Source organism: Stigmatopora nigra, chromosome 20, assembly GCF_051989575.1.
Source record: "Stigmatopora nigra isolate UIUO_SnigA chromosome 20, RoL_Snig_1.1, whole genome shotgun sequence".
NCBI lineage: Eukaryota > Metazoa > Chordata > Actinopteri > Syngnathiformes > Syngnathidae > Stigmatopora > Stigmatopora nigra.
This window is the reverse complement of record NC_135527.1, coordinates 6,612,190-6,625,656: the sequence shown is the minus strand read 5'-3', so window position 1 is coordinate 6,625,656 and position 13,467 is coordinate 6,612,190. Positions and strand designations below refer to the sequence as shown.

Genomic DNA, 13,467 nt, shown 5'->3' with positions numbered 1-13,467 from the left:
CCCAACTCATGCACTGTGTTTTTGTTTCTTGCAGTGATCATTCTAACCTGAAACGCATGGAGTTTGTAAATAATGCTTCTTTTTAGGGGTATTTATAGTTTTTTTTAATCAAAATTCCACAAAAAAACAAAGAAGTCTATGTATATGAGGATGCAAAACCAACACCCGCGCAAAAGCTGCTTCTACTCACATCACGTGTGGAGAAAACAGGAAAAAAACCAGTTGGCTGCTCACTTTTTGGTAGTGGAGTTCCACAGGGTTCTTACCCAAGTCCACTCGGATTGGGGAATTCGAACCGGATCGCTAACCCATCATCACAACTCACTCCCCCCCGCGTCAAAAGCTACAAACACCCGCATGTTTTTTTTTGGCTTCCACAAAGGAAAAAACTAACAAAAAAAATCGGAAAGAGCATTTTTTTTCGTAATTTTCCGCATTTCCTGAATCTTCCCAAGGGAGTCACGCCATGGCTGGTAGCCTGAGAAGTCCTGAAAATTTGAGATGTTTATCGCTTTAACCGTTCAGGAATGGACGCCACCAATCCTGGAGGCCACGCCTTCTTTTTGGATGTGCTGGTTTGAATCCCGCAGAGGGTTTCAGTTGCGGTGGGTGGGCAACCCCAAGCCAATTTTGGTCTCTACTGAAAGCGTTGATAGGAAGGAATTGTTTTTTCGTTTTTTGGGGGGTTAGTGCAAGTAACCCGGGACTTTTTTGTTCGGAAGTTTGGGACCTGCAAATTTTCCTGATGGCGGATGTTTTTCCATTTTTTGGGGGGCGGGGTCAGTGTATTTTTACGTTTTTTCTTGTTTAAAGGCACCTGGGCAGATTTTTCACCATCTGTTGTAGTCCAAACCAGCAGTTTTTTTGCGGAATTTGGAGAAAAATTGCTGATGAATGAAGAATGCGGGAAAAAGTTTAATCAAAACTTTGGTCGGATAAGATTTTATTGGATAAATGGGTTCGTGGCCAGGTGCATTGTGGGTTTTTTATTCAAATTAATGGGTCCCATTTTTTGGTTGTCATATGCTTTATTTACAATAATATTTTAGGTTGTTTTTTTGTCTATTTTGGAGTATTATAACTTTTGGTGCCTTGATTCATTCCTTCACCAAAAACTTTATAGCTAACTTTAATTTCTTGCATTTATTTGAGAGGACCTGGTTTGGTGATTTTTTTTTTGTTCAAAACTGTAAAGCTTCAAATGAACTACGACCACTCGGTACACATACAAAATATGACCAAAAAAAAACTAGAGTAAATAAGAAGTCCGGATTGAATTTTGTTGATTTTAAACAAAATCATTGCCTCCATTGCATGCACAGAAGTCAGAAATGTACCCAAAATGCCGTTTTTTTTTGTTTATTCCCCAAATTTTTTGGGTGGATTGTACCGTTTCTTTACTGTCCGATTGTTTGTATGTGACACCATTTATTTTTTTGCATATACAGTGTATTTGATCTTGACATAATTTATTTTTTTATGATTTCTTAAGCGGCTCGGCTTTCCGAAAGCGGCTTTTTTGATGCGTCGGCTTTTTTGTTTGTCGTCGGATTCAAACCGACGCATCGTTGCTTTTTTTTTGCCTCTTCCTGGTTTGCATTGAATGTAGTCGGGTCGTTAAAATGATATTTGTGTATATGTTATGTATAGTGGAACGAGTTAATGTACTGTTTATTTTTTTGTTTGTTTTTTGGTGTGTTTTTATTTGACAAAAAAGTGCAATTTTTATCATCACCTCGTGTGAGCAACTGGAATGTCACATTTCCGGGTTTTGTGGCTCTTTTAGTTCCGAGTTGTGTAGCCTGTTTTTTTAATAGGCCACTTGGTAAAAAAAAAAAAGGGGCGTGGTTTATTAGAAACTAGATTTTAAGATAAATATTTCACACTTAAAATGGCAGCCCTTCTTCTGGTATGTTGTGTTTTATCTGTGTTACTTTTTGATTTTGGTGTTTTTTGTCCTCACATGGTGCTGTCGTTAGCATGTGCAGCTATTTTTTGGGGGGGTTTTATTGTCAGGATTTTGGCGGAATTTTTAATTGCTTTGTAATAGTGTGCAGAAGTGCCAAAATTATTCAATTCAGTATTCGGATAAAAAAATAAGTATTATTTTTTGGTTGATTTTTTTGTTGATTTGTGTTTTTTTTACCAATTTGATTGAAATTTCTTTAAAAAAACAACGTGTTACAGAACATTCATTATTATGACTGTACTGTCGGAGCCAAATAAAATCTTTTAAATGCACTTATTTAGCTGTTTTTTTGGTTGTTGTTTGCTTTTGACGGTGATTATTTTCAGTAAAAAATGACTTTTAAAAAAAATGTTGCATGTGATGAGTTTATTTTGACTCCAGGGGGCAGCAGAGTAGCAGAGAAACAGGTGTTGTCGGCTATTCCTACGCAAATGGGCGTTACACGTGCAAAAAGTGCATGCGCGACTGGTCGCCGGGACACTTGGCAGGATGTACGCGGAAAAGTTGAGCAAATCCGAGACGATCAGCCTCAGGCGAAATCTCATTGGGTAAAAAAAAAACATGGAGCCTTTTGTTAAGTATTTTTTCTGCTTGTTGTAATTTTAAAATGGCGTTTTTGTCTTATTTTTTGCAGGCCTTCATGTAAGATTTTCTTCAGTGATGACCCCATAAAAATGGTGCGTGCCAGGGGTCAGTACATGTATGACGAGAAGGGTCGGCGTTATTTGGATTGCATCAACAATGTGGCTCACGGTGAGAATTTTTGTATTAAAATTTGGTTTATATTAGCTTTATTGATGTTTTTGGGTAGGTAAGCTTAAGTTGGGTTTTTAATAGGAAAGACTATAGAGAGGTCAAAGGTCAGATAGGGTTGATTTAAGAACCCGACTATGATTTGAATTGGTTTTATGGATTTAAATGAGTAATTTTTAGTGTTATATGAAATTCTATTGTACAGGTGTCAAAGTGGAGGCCCGGGGGCCAAATCTGGCCCGTCGCATTATTTTGTGTGGCCCGGGAAAGTAAATTATGAGTGTTTTAGGATCAAATTAAAATGAAGAATATAGATGTATATTAAATTTTCAGATTTTCGCCGGTTTAAATCAATAATTGTAATTTTTTTAATCCATTTTTATGTATTTTTAGTTCAAAAATCATTTGGTAAAATCTAAAAATATATATAAAAAATAAAATAAACATTGTTTTAGATCTATTAAAAAAAACTGAATATTCAGGGCTTTTTATCCAGTTATTTTAATCTATTTATTTAAAAAAAATCTAAATATTATATCTAAAATGAGTATATATATATATATATATATATATATATATATATATATATATATATATATATATATATATATATATATATATATATATATATATATATATATATATATATATATATATATATATATATATATATATATATATATATATATATATATATATATATATATATATATATATATATATATATATATATATATATATATATATATATATATATATATATATATATATATATATATATATATATATATATATATATTATATTTCCTGATTTTCTCCCTTTTAAATCAATAATTGTACTTTTCTAATCCATTTTTTCTGTGTTTTTAGTTCAAAAATCATTTGGTAAAACCTAAAAATATATTTAAAAAACCCTAAAATAAACATTATTTTAGATCTATAAAAAAAATGAATACTCAGGGCTTTTAATCCAGTTCTTTTAATCCATTTAAAAAAATATATATATATATATAAATATTATATCTGAAATGAGTATATATGTATATTAAATTTCCCGATTTTCTCCCTTTTAAATCAATAATTGCCATTTTTAATCCATTTTTTCTGTGTTTTTAGTTAAAAAATCATTTGGTAAAACCTAAAAATATATTTAAAAAACCCTAAAATAAACATTATTTTAGATCTATAAAAAACTGAACATTCAGGGCTTTTAATCCAGTTCTTTTAATCCATTTATTCAAAAAAAAATCTAAATATTCTATCTAAAATGCTCCAGCCCACATAGAATCAAGTTAACATTAAAGCAGCCTGCGAACCAACCCGAGTCTGACACTATTACTCTATAGAGTAGAGAGCTCAAAAGTCAGATAGGGAATACATTGCAAACCAACTATGATTTGAATTGAAGTTTTTTGGGGTGTTTTAGTGTTTTGTCTTTGTCCTTTAGTGGGACACTGCCACCCAGACGTGGTCCAGGCCGGTGCCCGTCAAATGGGGGAACTCAACACCAACTCTCGCTTCCTCCATGACAATTTGGTGATGTACGCTCAGAGGCTGCAAGCCACGCTCCCCAGCCGCCTCTCCGTCTTCTACTTCGTCAACTCTGGGTGAGCACTCGGGGGCACGGGATTATTGCGGCAACGCCCCATTCCAGAAAACTCGTCGGTTTGGGGAAACAATGGCCACTATGTATATACAAACTCGGTAGAGTTTATGTATGTTGTATTTTTTTAGTGGTTTCTTTAACCGGTCTCGTCAGATTGTGAAAGTAATTGGGGGGAGCCCCTCCCATTCCAGTTCAGAAAGTACTTAAAAAAAAAAATTTCTCGCATATAAGCCGTATTTGTCACCAAAAAAAGATGGCTGAATCAAGGGTAAGGATTATATGTGCATTAATTAGACAGGTGACAAAGACAAAATGCCATAATGCAAGAGAATTCGGTCGATATGGTCTTTTATTTTGGAAGACAAAAAAAAATAAACAGATAAAATGCGGAAAACTAGATTAATTTTGATGTTTATGATTGAAATTCAAGAAAAAAATAAACGTATTTTGCTTAAAATGTGAAAATGCTCAGTTGAGAAATACCATGTGGGATTATTTTTGTTAAGATTTTCCCTTCAAAATAAGATATTTGTACTCTCTATTGAAACCATGAATATGGAGGTGAAAATTGGGAATCAGGGGAGGCTTATATGAGGGAAATTGTCAAATTCAACGATTTTTAAGGAAGTTTGAAGGGTGTGGCTTATACGGATGGCGGCTTATATGCGAGAAATTGTAAAATTCAACAATTTTAAGGAAGTTTTAAGGGTGCAACTTATACAGAGGGCGGCTTATATGCGAGAAATTGTAAAATTCAACAATTTTAAGGAAGTTTTAAGGGTGCAACTTTTACTAAGGGCGGCTTATATGCGAGAAATTGTAAAATTCAACAATTTTAAGGCAATTTTAAGGCATCTCAAGGCAACAATATTTCAAAATATGATTTATTAATGCCTCTCCATCACAAAAGTTCCCGAATCTGGTCTAGACACAGAAATATGACTAATACTACGGCTTATATTTGAATAAAATTTCCAGGAAAATTACTCAAAATGTCATTGAATTGGACTACAGAAACGATAGCTTGGAAATTGTTATCATAACACCATACGAAGTCCTACATGTCCTCGATATGGGCGTGTTTTTAGCGTGTTTTAGATAAGCCGCCGGTCACGTAGCATCGATATGTGTCAATAAATAACCGAGGATCCGCCCACTGCAACTTTAAATTTTCTATTTTCGAAAGGGAATTCAAAATAAGAGAAAAATCACATGTCTAAATGTGTTGTTATTGTATTTGGAAGTTGAAATGAATCACATGTCCGGGCCTCGAGCTTTTGTATGTGTGTTTTTGTGTGTTTTTGTGTGTATTTAATGGTGACTCAGTAACTTCGCTAAGTGACCCGCACGCCCTTTTGAACTCTAGATCGGAAGCCAACGACCTAGCGCTCCGCCTCGCCCGCCAATACTCGGGAAGTCAAGATATCATCACCTTGGACAAGTGAGTTCCGGGGCAAAGACGCATGGGGTCAAAGTCAAGGTGGTTTTGTGTCCTTAAGCTGAAAAAGGGTTAATTACTTTATTTACTTGTGTTATTTTTGAGTGGAAGTTAAATATAAGTAGTATAAATGACAGGAATGTGAGTATATTTGCTGTGTTTTATTTAAATATATATATTTTTTGTATTTGTTTGTTTTTTTTGCAGCGCCTATCACGGACATGTGACATCCCTCATCGAAATTAGCCCGTATAAATTCAACCAAAAGCCCAACGCTTCGCTCTCACCTTTTGTCCATGTGGTGAGTGTTATTAATGGTGATGGATGTCCAATTTATACTCTTAAAATGGCCTTAAAATTGTTAAATATGACAATTTTTCGCGTACAAGTCGCCCCCATGATTCCCAATTTCCCCCCCCATATTTATGGTTTTAATAGTGAGTACAAATGTCTTAATAAATAAATAAGTGTTGAAATATATACATATACGTATCCGTATACATATATATACATATACGTATCCCTATACATATATACACATGTACATATACATATACATATACATATACATATACATATACATATACATATACATATACATATACATATACATGTATATGTACATATACATATACATATACATATACATATACATATACATATACATATACATATACATATACATATACATATACATATACACATACACATATATACACACATATACACACATATACACACATATACACACATATACACACATATACAACCACATATACACGTATATACACACATATACACATATATACACACATATACACATATATACACACACATATACACATATATACACACATATACACACATATACACATTTATACACACATATACACATATATACACACATATACACATATATACACACATATACACATACAAATATACATATATACACATATACACATACACATACACATACACATATACACATATACACATATACACATATACACATATACACATATACACATATACACATATACACATATACACATATACACATATACACATATACACATATACACATATACACATACACATATACACATATACACATAAAAGCACATATATACATTGTTTAGTTACTGCAAAACTGAAAATAACCAACAAATAGTAAATGTTACTTTGACTATAGCAAGTCTTGTGCGCATATAAGCCATTCCCTTAATTCAGTCATTTATTGTTGTTACAAATACAGCTTATATGCGAGCAAATATGATAAATATCCTTCCCTCGAGCAGGCCCCGAGCCCAGACGTGTACCGCGGCAAATACAAACGAGACCACCCGGACCCCGCCAAAGCGTACGCCGACAAAGTCCAGGAAATCATCGGACAGGTGCAAAGCAAAGGACGCAAGGTACCCCTCGACCAATGACGTTCGCAAAGGGAACGTGGTCAAGGCGGGGCGACTTCCTCCCGCAGGTGGCGGCGTTCATCGCCGAGTCGCTGCAGAGTTGCGGTGGGCAGGTCATCCCCCCCGCCGGTTACTTCCAACGAGTGGCCGAGTACGTGCCGTCGATGGGTCAGCCAACTTCGCCATTGGTTAAATTATCGGGCGTACGTACGTCCCCCTTTTTTCAGGCATGTCCGCCAGGCTGGGGGGTTGTTCATCGCCGATGAAGTCCAGGTGGGCTTCGGCAGGGTCGGAGCTCATTTCTGGGCCTTCCAGCTACAAGGGGACGACTTTGTCCCTGATATTGTCACTATGGGGAAACCCATTGGGAATGGACACCCCATGTCCTGTGTGGTTACCACCAGGGAAGTCGCCCAAGCCTTCACAACGTCTGGAATGGAGTATTTCAATACGGTAAGAGACAATAATTTCAAAAATGTTGCTGTACCTTTTTCAGGGTTTTTTTTAAATACAATTTTAATAATATTGTGGTTTAAATAGTCTAGGAAATCAAAAGCAGATAAGTCCAGTCAAAATACTGTATTTTCAGGACTATAAGGCGCACTTGAAAGTATTTTTTTTAATCAATTTATGTGATCTAGCCAAGATATTTTTGGGGAATTTTGTTGTTCTTGCAATAATTGATGAATTCGAGTAATTTGAATTTTATATTATTGGATTTAAAACCATTTTTAGGCGCAGAAGTTATATTTTCTTTCCATTTCCGCGCATTTTTATTTTTCTACAATATGTACGCATTTACTCTTTGAAAAATACAACTTTTTTAGGTATACATTGATCTTGAAAGGCTAAACTGTATTTCAAATTAAGCAAATTCCTTTAAGAAAGTATAATAGTGTGAAATAAATATTGTTTATTTCATATTTCACTGTATTATTTTAATATCTTAAAAAATAGGAACAGGAATGCAGTATTTTAGTGTATTTTTATATTTATATACCGTATTTTCACAACTATAAGGCGCACTTAAAAGTCTTAAATTTTCTACAAAATACACATGGCGCCTTATAATCCAGTGCGCCCTATAATCCAGTGCGCCCTATAATCCAGTGCGCCTTATATATGAAACAAAATTTAAATGTATCATTCATTGACGGTGCGCCTTAAAATGTGGTGCGCCTTATATATGTAAAAATACTGTATCCTCCTCCTGGCGCCCATAGTTATCTGATTTTGGCTCCAGCACCCCCTGTGAACCTAACCGGTTCATAAAATGAATGAATGAATTTGAAAAAAAATAGTTTTTATTCCGTTCATCCTTACCAAGGTCATCAAGGACACTTAATTTATGAAATTATAACTTATTTTTGTATTAATTGAGAACAATAACAACATTATGTCGGTACAGTCGAATTCCATACGCCCAGGTCTAAAAACAAAAACTGGTTTGTCATCAACGCCACTGACATCACCTGGAAGTGACCCAAATAATACACCAAAATGAAAAAATATAGCAGTTGAATAAGTTCGCGAAGGTTATAAAGTAGTACTACCACTTTAAATATGGATTAATCTCTGCCAACTTGACTGGCTAAGCTTGATTTGTGGCATAACTAGCGACAGGCTAGACTATGAATGTAGACGTCTCAATTAGGTTTAAGTCTGGCAATCAAAACAAGTCATTTCTCATTGTATTTGTTTACAATTTGTTTCCCAGTTTGGCGGAAACCCGGTTTCGTGCGCCATCGGATTGGCGGTCCTAGACGTCATCGCCAAGGAGGACCTCCAGGGTCGAGCCCTGCGGGTCGGGGGCTACTTGACGTCCCTGTTGGAAAAGCAAAAGGACAAACATCCTCTGATCGGGGACATCAGGTCTTATTCGGGTTTGCCGACGTTGAGGGCGGGGCTAGGAATGACAGCGTGACCTCTCGCAGAGGGCGTGGCTTATTCGTGGGTGTGGAATTGGTGAGGGATAGAATCCGGTTGACCCCCGCCGCCGCCGAGGCTAATGAGGTCATATGTAGGTAAGGAATGTTCGCGTGGGGGTGCCGGGGTTGGGCATAAATGCTGTTGGGTTTTTCAGGTTGAAGGAAGAGCTGGTGTTGCTGAGTGCGGATGGACCGCATCGTAATGTTCTCAAGTTCAAGCCCCCCATGTGTTTTAGTGTTGAGGATGCCGACTTTGTGGTGGGGAAAATGGACGCCATCCTCACAGGTGAATTTGTAGTTTGTATGTCCAATCGTTTTGAAGGGATTGGACGTTAGTTAGTGACAAATGGCAGGTTGTTAACACATCTAATTTGTTTGTTTTGGTTATGAAGTTATAAAAATATGTTTTTTTATTTATTTTTTTGACAGAAATTGAAGCAGCTACAGGTTTGAAAAGTTCCAGTATAACAAAAGGAGAGAATAAGCTTTGTAAAACAATGGTGAGTAAAGAAAAGAAGCTTTATTTTACATAGTGATTTTAATTTTGGCTATTATGAGAATGGCGAAAAACTTTGTTTTGTATTTGTTTATGTTAAGGCGGAGTTGGATATACACACGCCGTGTCATCTTTCTGACTTGGCGTGCGGAGGTGTCGAGCTTTCGTGAGGGAAAAGTGATTGGTCAAATCATGGTATTTTATTTTGAAGGTCTGACCAGAAGAGATTATATTAACATGCGCAACACCATCGCTTGGGGGTGAATTATTTATCTTAATGTGGAAAAGAGACGCCATTTGAAGTGTTTTTTAAAAGCACTTGCTTCCGAGGGGAATATTAAAAATATTCTGGAATATTAAAACAATATTCTGGAATATTAAAACTATTCTGGAATATTTAAAAAATATTCTGGAATATATAAAAATATTCTGTAATATATAAAAATATTGTGGAATATTCAAAAATATTCTGGAATATTCAAAAATATTCTGGAATATTTAAAAAATATTCTGGAATATTTAAAAAATATTCAGGAATATTTAAAAAATATTCTGGAATATTTAAAAATATTCTGGAATATTAAAAATAAATTCTGGAATATTAAAAAGAAATTCTGGAATACTAAAGACATTCTGGAATAAGAAAAAGATATTCTGGAATATTACAAAGATATTCTGGAATATTACAAAAATATTCTGGAATATAAAAATATTCTGGAATATAGAAAAAATCTTAAATATTTGGATGTGATGATAAACAAGTATGAGTGTAATAGCCATGACTTGTGCTATATGACATGTAATTTTTTCTTTCATTAAAAGGTAAATTGAGCTGACATGTTATATGGACTTATTTGAGTCTTGATTTTTTTTGTGAAAACAACTTTATTTCAAAAAAATGACACATTTCGCTTCATCTCCATTGCTGGTTTTCCATCTTGTTAAATCTCTTCAGTGACGTCAGTGCTTTTAGTCCATCTTGTCTAAATGATGATCACCCATAGTTGACTTCAGTCTGCGTCTTCAACCCATAAGATAGCCACTAAAAAAGGGGGTTCAAGTCAGACACAAAAAAACGGCTGAGAATTTTCTAAGCATTTTTTTCCAGGTGACTTACGGTAATTTCATGCGCATGAACACTCTGGCCATGAAGAAGCTGAGGATGACGCTGACGAAGCCGATGAAGAGGAGCAGGAAGCGGTTGAGCTTGGGGATGTTGGGTGCGTTGGAACGGTCCAGGATGATGAAGCCCAGCCCCCCCATCGTGAAGAGGAAGCTGGACGCCAAGCCCTCCATGATGTATTGGCCGTTAACCCTTGACAAACAGCAGGTTTCATCATTTTCATCAACATGCACAGTAAGAATTTATTTTTTCTACCTGTATGCCAGAAATGCAACCGGTCGTTGGTGTCCGTGCTCATCGGTCATCGAACCGACACTAGGTGGTTCCACAATGACGTCATAGATGATACCTGTTTTGCCCCAAAATAATTTTAAACTTTGTAAAAAATAGTTGCCAAGTAATATTTTGACTTTCAATTGTGCGAAGATTAGGTTTAAACACTTAACTGTAGTTTGTTTGCAAAAGTATTGACATTTTACTTACTATGGAAATAAAAACACTTATAGTAAACAGACATCACGTCAAAACTATGCGACCGCAAGTGACGTATTAAATGCGTGCCCGAATGCAATTCCAAACATTTTTCAATCAGTTCGTTTAAAACGAAATAGAGAATACCCGCTTAACATATAACGCGTGCAAAATCTTACAATTTCGTATTCGAGCATAACTAGTGTGCATCTATTATTCATAGTTATTATCCATGTTAGCTCGTTAGCATGTTGCTTTTACCTCCGGTGATGAGAAAATAGGAAACGATGACCACTGCGTAAACGGTCATGGCGGATGGCATATGCACCCAAGACGGCTTCTTCAGCTTCACATTGGGGCATTCGAGCACAGAGAAAGGTATGCTGTATAAAGTCTCCATAATTTAGTGGAAAAAAGGGATGCTTCTCTTGCCTCGTCTGTCGTTTTAGTGAGCGACTATTTGGGTGACGTGTCCCGGAAATAGTCAGTCGTTTTTTTTTTATTATTTGTTTAAACTATAAATTATTGCACTTTGAGTATCATACTACGGGCCAAAAATAATAATAATTAAAGTAGAAAGTGTATATGTATTACATGTAATTTACAAAAAGGTGCGTACATTTCTGTGAAGTCTTCAACATTTTTCCGCTAGAAGGCGCTAAATCACTCTCTTATGAGCAATTAATACGCAAAAGATATTGCAATAAGGTATGTTAACTCAAAATAAAATAGTTTTAATCTTTAATTATTGGGTCCTCAACCTCTACTGTTTATTTTTAATCATGGAGCCCTTTCTAATTCCAAAGCTAAATGCATTTTGATTTAATATGGCAATAAGATTGCAATATAACCAGTTTTAAGTTTAAAGTACCTTGCTCATAAAGTTGGAATCTAATGTACTCCATTTTTTTAATTGGCAAACGTTTTGATATTTGATGCTAATGTATTTCATTGTTGTTAAACAATTTAGTCATTAATGAGTACTTATTGTGCTTGAGCAGCTAATATACCAAAAACAACATTAAATGAGGTCAACACACAATTCATTTCTGTTTATTTTTTTATTGGATTAACACAAATAAACGTTTTACTTTGACTTTTGGCTCTGTGCTTGTGCCTTGAGCACCTTGACGACAATCTTCTGCTCCTCGATCAGGAAAGCACGCTTGATCCTACAAAAAAGGATGTTTTTATTTTAAAAAAATACCCAAATCTGCACAACTTGTGTTTTTTTTCAAGGTAATTCTTCACACCTGTCACGAACAGACTTGGCGCACATGGAGCCTCCGTAAGCCCTGTTCACGTGCTTCTTGGTCTTGGACAGCCTCATGAGGACTCGTGGTCTCACAGCTCGGACCTAGTAAGTAAACCAGAAAGAAATCAATATACAACGAAGTTATTAAAAACCGCCATTACTTTTCTACTTCAAACTTACTCCCCGCAGTCTTCCTGGGCCTATCCCACAAGATGATTTGGGGGCTTTGCCAACTTTCTTTGTGTACAAGTACACAATACGGTTTCCAGGCGTCCGGGATCTGGAAAAAAACACGAATTATTGCACAAAAAAAAACCACATGGGCAACATTAAGTCCACTATAATGGGTACTTACAGTCTGGTTTTGTTGGACGATGTATTGTAGGACAGCCTACGTCTGTAAGTCAGGCGTTGCACCATTTTTAAGCTAAAGGACAAGGAAATTATAACATTAGTGTTGATATTGCGTGGTTTAATGACAGTAGTTTTGCATGAAGCAACTTTAAATCCTTATAAAAACAAACGATGTGTCGCAGCTAGCTTGAAGCTAACGCTATATGTGTCACGCTGATATAAATTCTAATAAATTGGAGAATCGGGAAAAATAATCACGTTTGTTGAAATGCCGAGATTCCCTGAATATCCCCGTTTGGCGAAATCGATGGGAAACGCGTAATAACGCCGGATTAAAGCGGATATGTAAACGGAGATTTAGTAGAGTTTTGATAGCCTCCATACCTGCTATCGCCGTGAACGGAAGAGGATGTACGAAGGCGGAAGTACGAATGTGAAGACTTTAAAACGCCTCCATGCTGGTTGTTGCAGTGCCCTCTTGTGGCTGGGTTGATATACTGCACGTGTCTCTACTTTAAAAAAAAGAAACGGAATTTTGTGTATAATGCACTCATTTAACAACTTTTTTGGTATAAACGACGTTCATTTAAAATATTATAAATAAATATTGACATTAATGAACATATTTAATATTTCTGCGTGATTTTAGGGCTATAACA

General features: G+C 35.6%; 4 protein-coding genes across 5 annotated transcripts in view; 2 read left to right on the top strand and 2 right to left on the bottom strand.

Moving 5' to 3' along the window:
- Positions 1 to 826, top strand: part of col25a1 (collagen type XXV alpha 1 chain) — a 67,393-nt gene extending 66,567 nt beyond the window's left edge. Inside the window, exon 37 of the mRNA XM_077742234.1 lies at positions 35 to 826. Within this exon, the coding sequence (XP_077598360.1) occupies positions 35 to 37 (3 nt within the window). The 3' untranslated portion in view covers positions 38 to 826. The remainder of the gene's footprint in view (positions 1 to 34) is intronic.
- A 1,608-nt stretch (positions 827 to 2,434) lies between these two features.
- etnppl (ethanolamine-phosphate phospho-lyase) lies at positions 2,435 to 9,992 on the top strand. Its single transcript, XM_077742127.1, has 13 exons — positions 2,435 to 2,517; positions 2,604 to 2,722; positions 4,170 to 4,329; positions 5,695 to 5,769; positions 5,974 to 6,067; positions 7,068 to 7,184; positions 7,250 to 7,332; positions 7,409 to 7,634; positions 8,899 to 9,053; positions 9,116 to 9,205; positions 9,265 to 9,395; positions 9,539 to 9,609; positions 9,707 to 9,992. The coding sequence occupies exons 1-13, from the start codon at positions 2,459 to 2,461 to the stop codon at positions 9,773 to 9,775; spliced, it is 1,449 nt and encodes a 482-aa protein (XP_077598253.1). The 5' UTR covers positions 2,435 to 2,458; the 3' UTR covers positions 9,776 to 9,992.
- A 467-nt stretch (positions 9,993 to 10,459) lies between these two features.
- ostc (oligosaccharyltransferase complex subunit) lies at positions 10,460 to 11,669 on the bottom strand. The gene is made up of 4 exons (XM_077742143.1): positions 11,461 to 11,669; positions 10,984 to 11,077; positions 10,723 to 10,920; positions 10,460 to 10,647 (listed from the first exon to the last, which is right to left on the bottom strand). Exons 1-4 carry the CDS (start codon positions 11,597 to 11,599, stop codon positions 10,629 to 10,631), a joined length of 450 nt encoding a protein of 149 aa, XP_077598269.1. The 5' UTR covers positions 11,600 to 11,669; the 3' UTR covers positions 10,460 to 10,628.
- Positions 11,670 to 12,241: 572 nt separating this feature from the next.
- rpl34 (ribosomal protein L34) lies at positions 12,242 to 13,308 on the bottom strand. Of its 2 annotated transcripts, none has more exons than XM_077741719.1 (5): positions 13,193 to 13,308; positions 12,810 to 12,881; positions 12,635 to 12,734; positions 12,453 to 12,556; positions 12,242 to 12,371 (listed from the first exon to the last, which is right to left on the bottom strand). In XM_077741719.1, the coding sequence occupies exons 2-5, from the start codon at positions 12,872 to 12,874 to the stop codon at positions 12,287 to 12,289; spliced, it is 354 nt and encodes a 117-aa protein (XP_077597845.1). In that variant the 5' UTR covers positions 12,875 to 12,881; positions 13,193 to 13,308; the 3' UTR covers positions 12,242 to 12,286. The 2 variants fall into 2 exon arrangements, with proteins under 2 accessions (XP_077597845.1, XP_077597846.1); XM_077741720.1 differs by lacking the exon at positions 13,193 to 13,308 and adding an exon at positions 13,067 to 13,138.
- Positions 13,309 to 13,467: the final 159 nt, after the last annotated feature.

Bases quoted from the DNA above. Each gene is read 5' to 3' on its own strand.
- etnppl (XM_077742127.1), top strand. From the start codon at position 2,459: ATGTACGCGGAAAAGTTGAGCAAATCCGAGACGATCAGCCTCAGGCGA. The intron at 2,723-4,169 runs GTGAGAATTTTT...TTTGTCCTTTAG, and splicing joins CATCAACAATGTGGCTCACG to TGGGACACTGCCACCCAGAC. The intron at 7,635-8,898 runs GTAAGAGACAAT...TTTGTTTCCCAG, and splicing joins GAATGGAGTATTTCAATACG to TTTGGCGGAAACCCGGTTTC.
- ostc (XM_077742143.1), bottom strand. From the start codon at position 11,599: ATGGAGACTTTATACAGCATACCTTTCTCTGTGCTCGAATGCCCCAAT. The intron at 11,078-11,460 runs GTAAAAGCAACA...GGGGCAAAACAG, and splicing joins CTATTTTCTCATCACCGGAG to GTATCATCTATGACGTCATT. The intron at 10,921-10,983 runs GTAGAAAAAATA...CTGTTTGTCAAG, and splicing joins GTTGCATTTCTGGCATACAG to GGTTAACGGCCAATACATCA.
- rpl34 (XM_077741719.1), bottom strand. From the start codon at position 12,874: ATGGTGCAACGCCTGACTTACAGACGTAGGCTGTCCTACAATACATCG. The intron at 12,557-12,634 runs GTAAGTTTGAAG...TTTACTTACTAG, and splicing joins GCCCAGGAAGACTGCGGGGA to GTCCGAGCTGTGAGACCACG. The intron at 12,372-12,452 runs GTGTGAAGAATT...CCTTTTTTGTAG, and splicing joins GCCAAGTCTGTTCGTGACAG to GATCAAGCGTGCTTTCCTGA.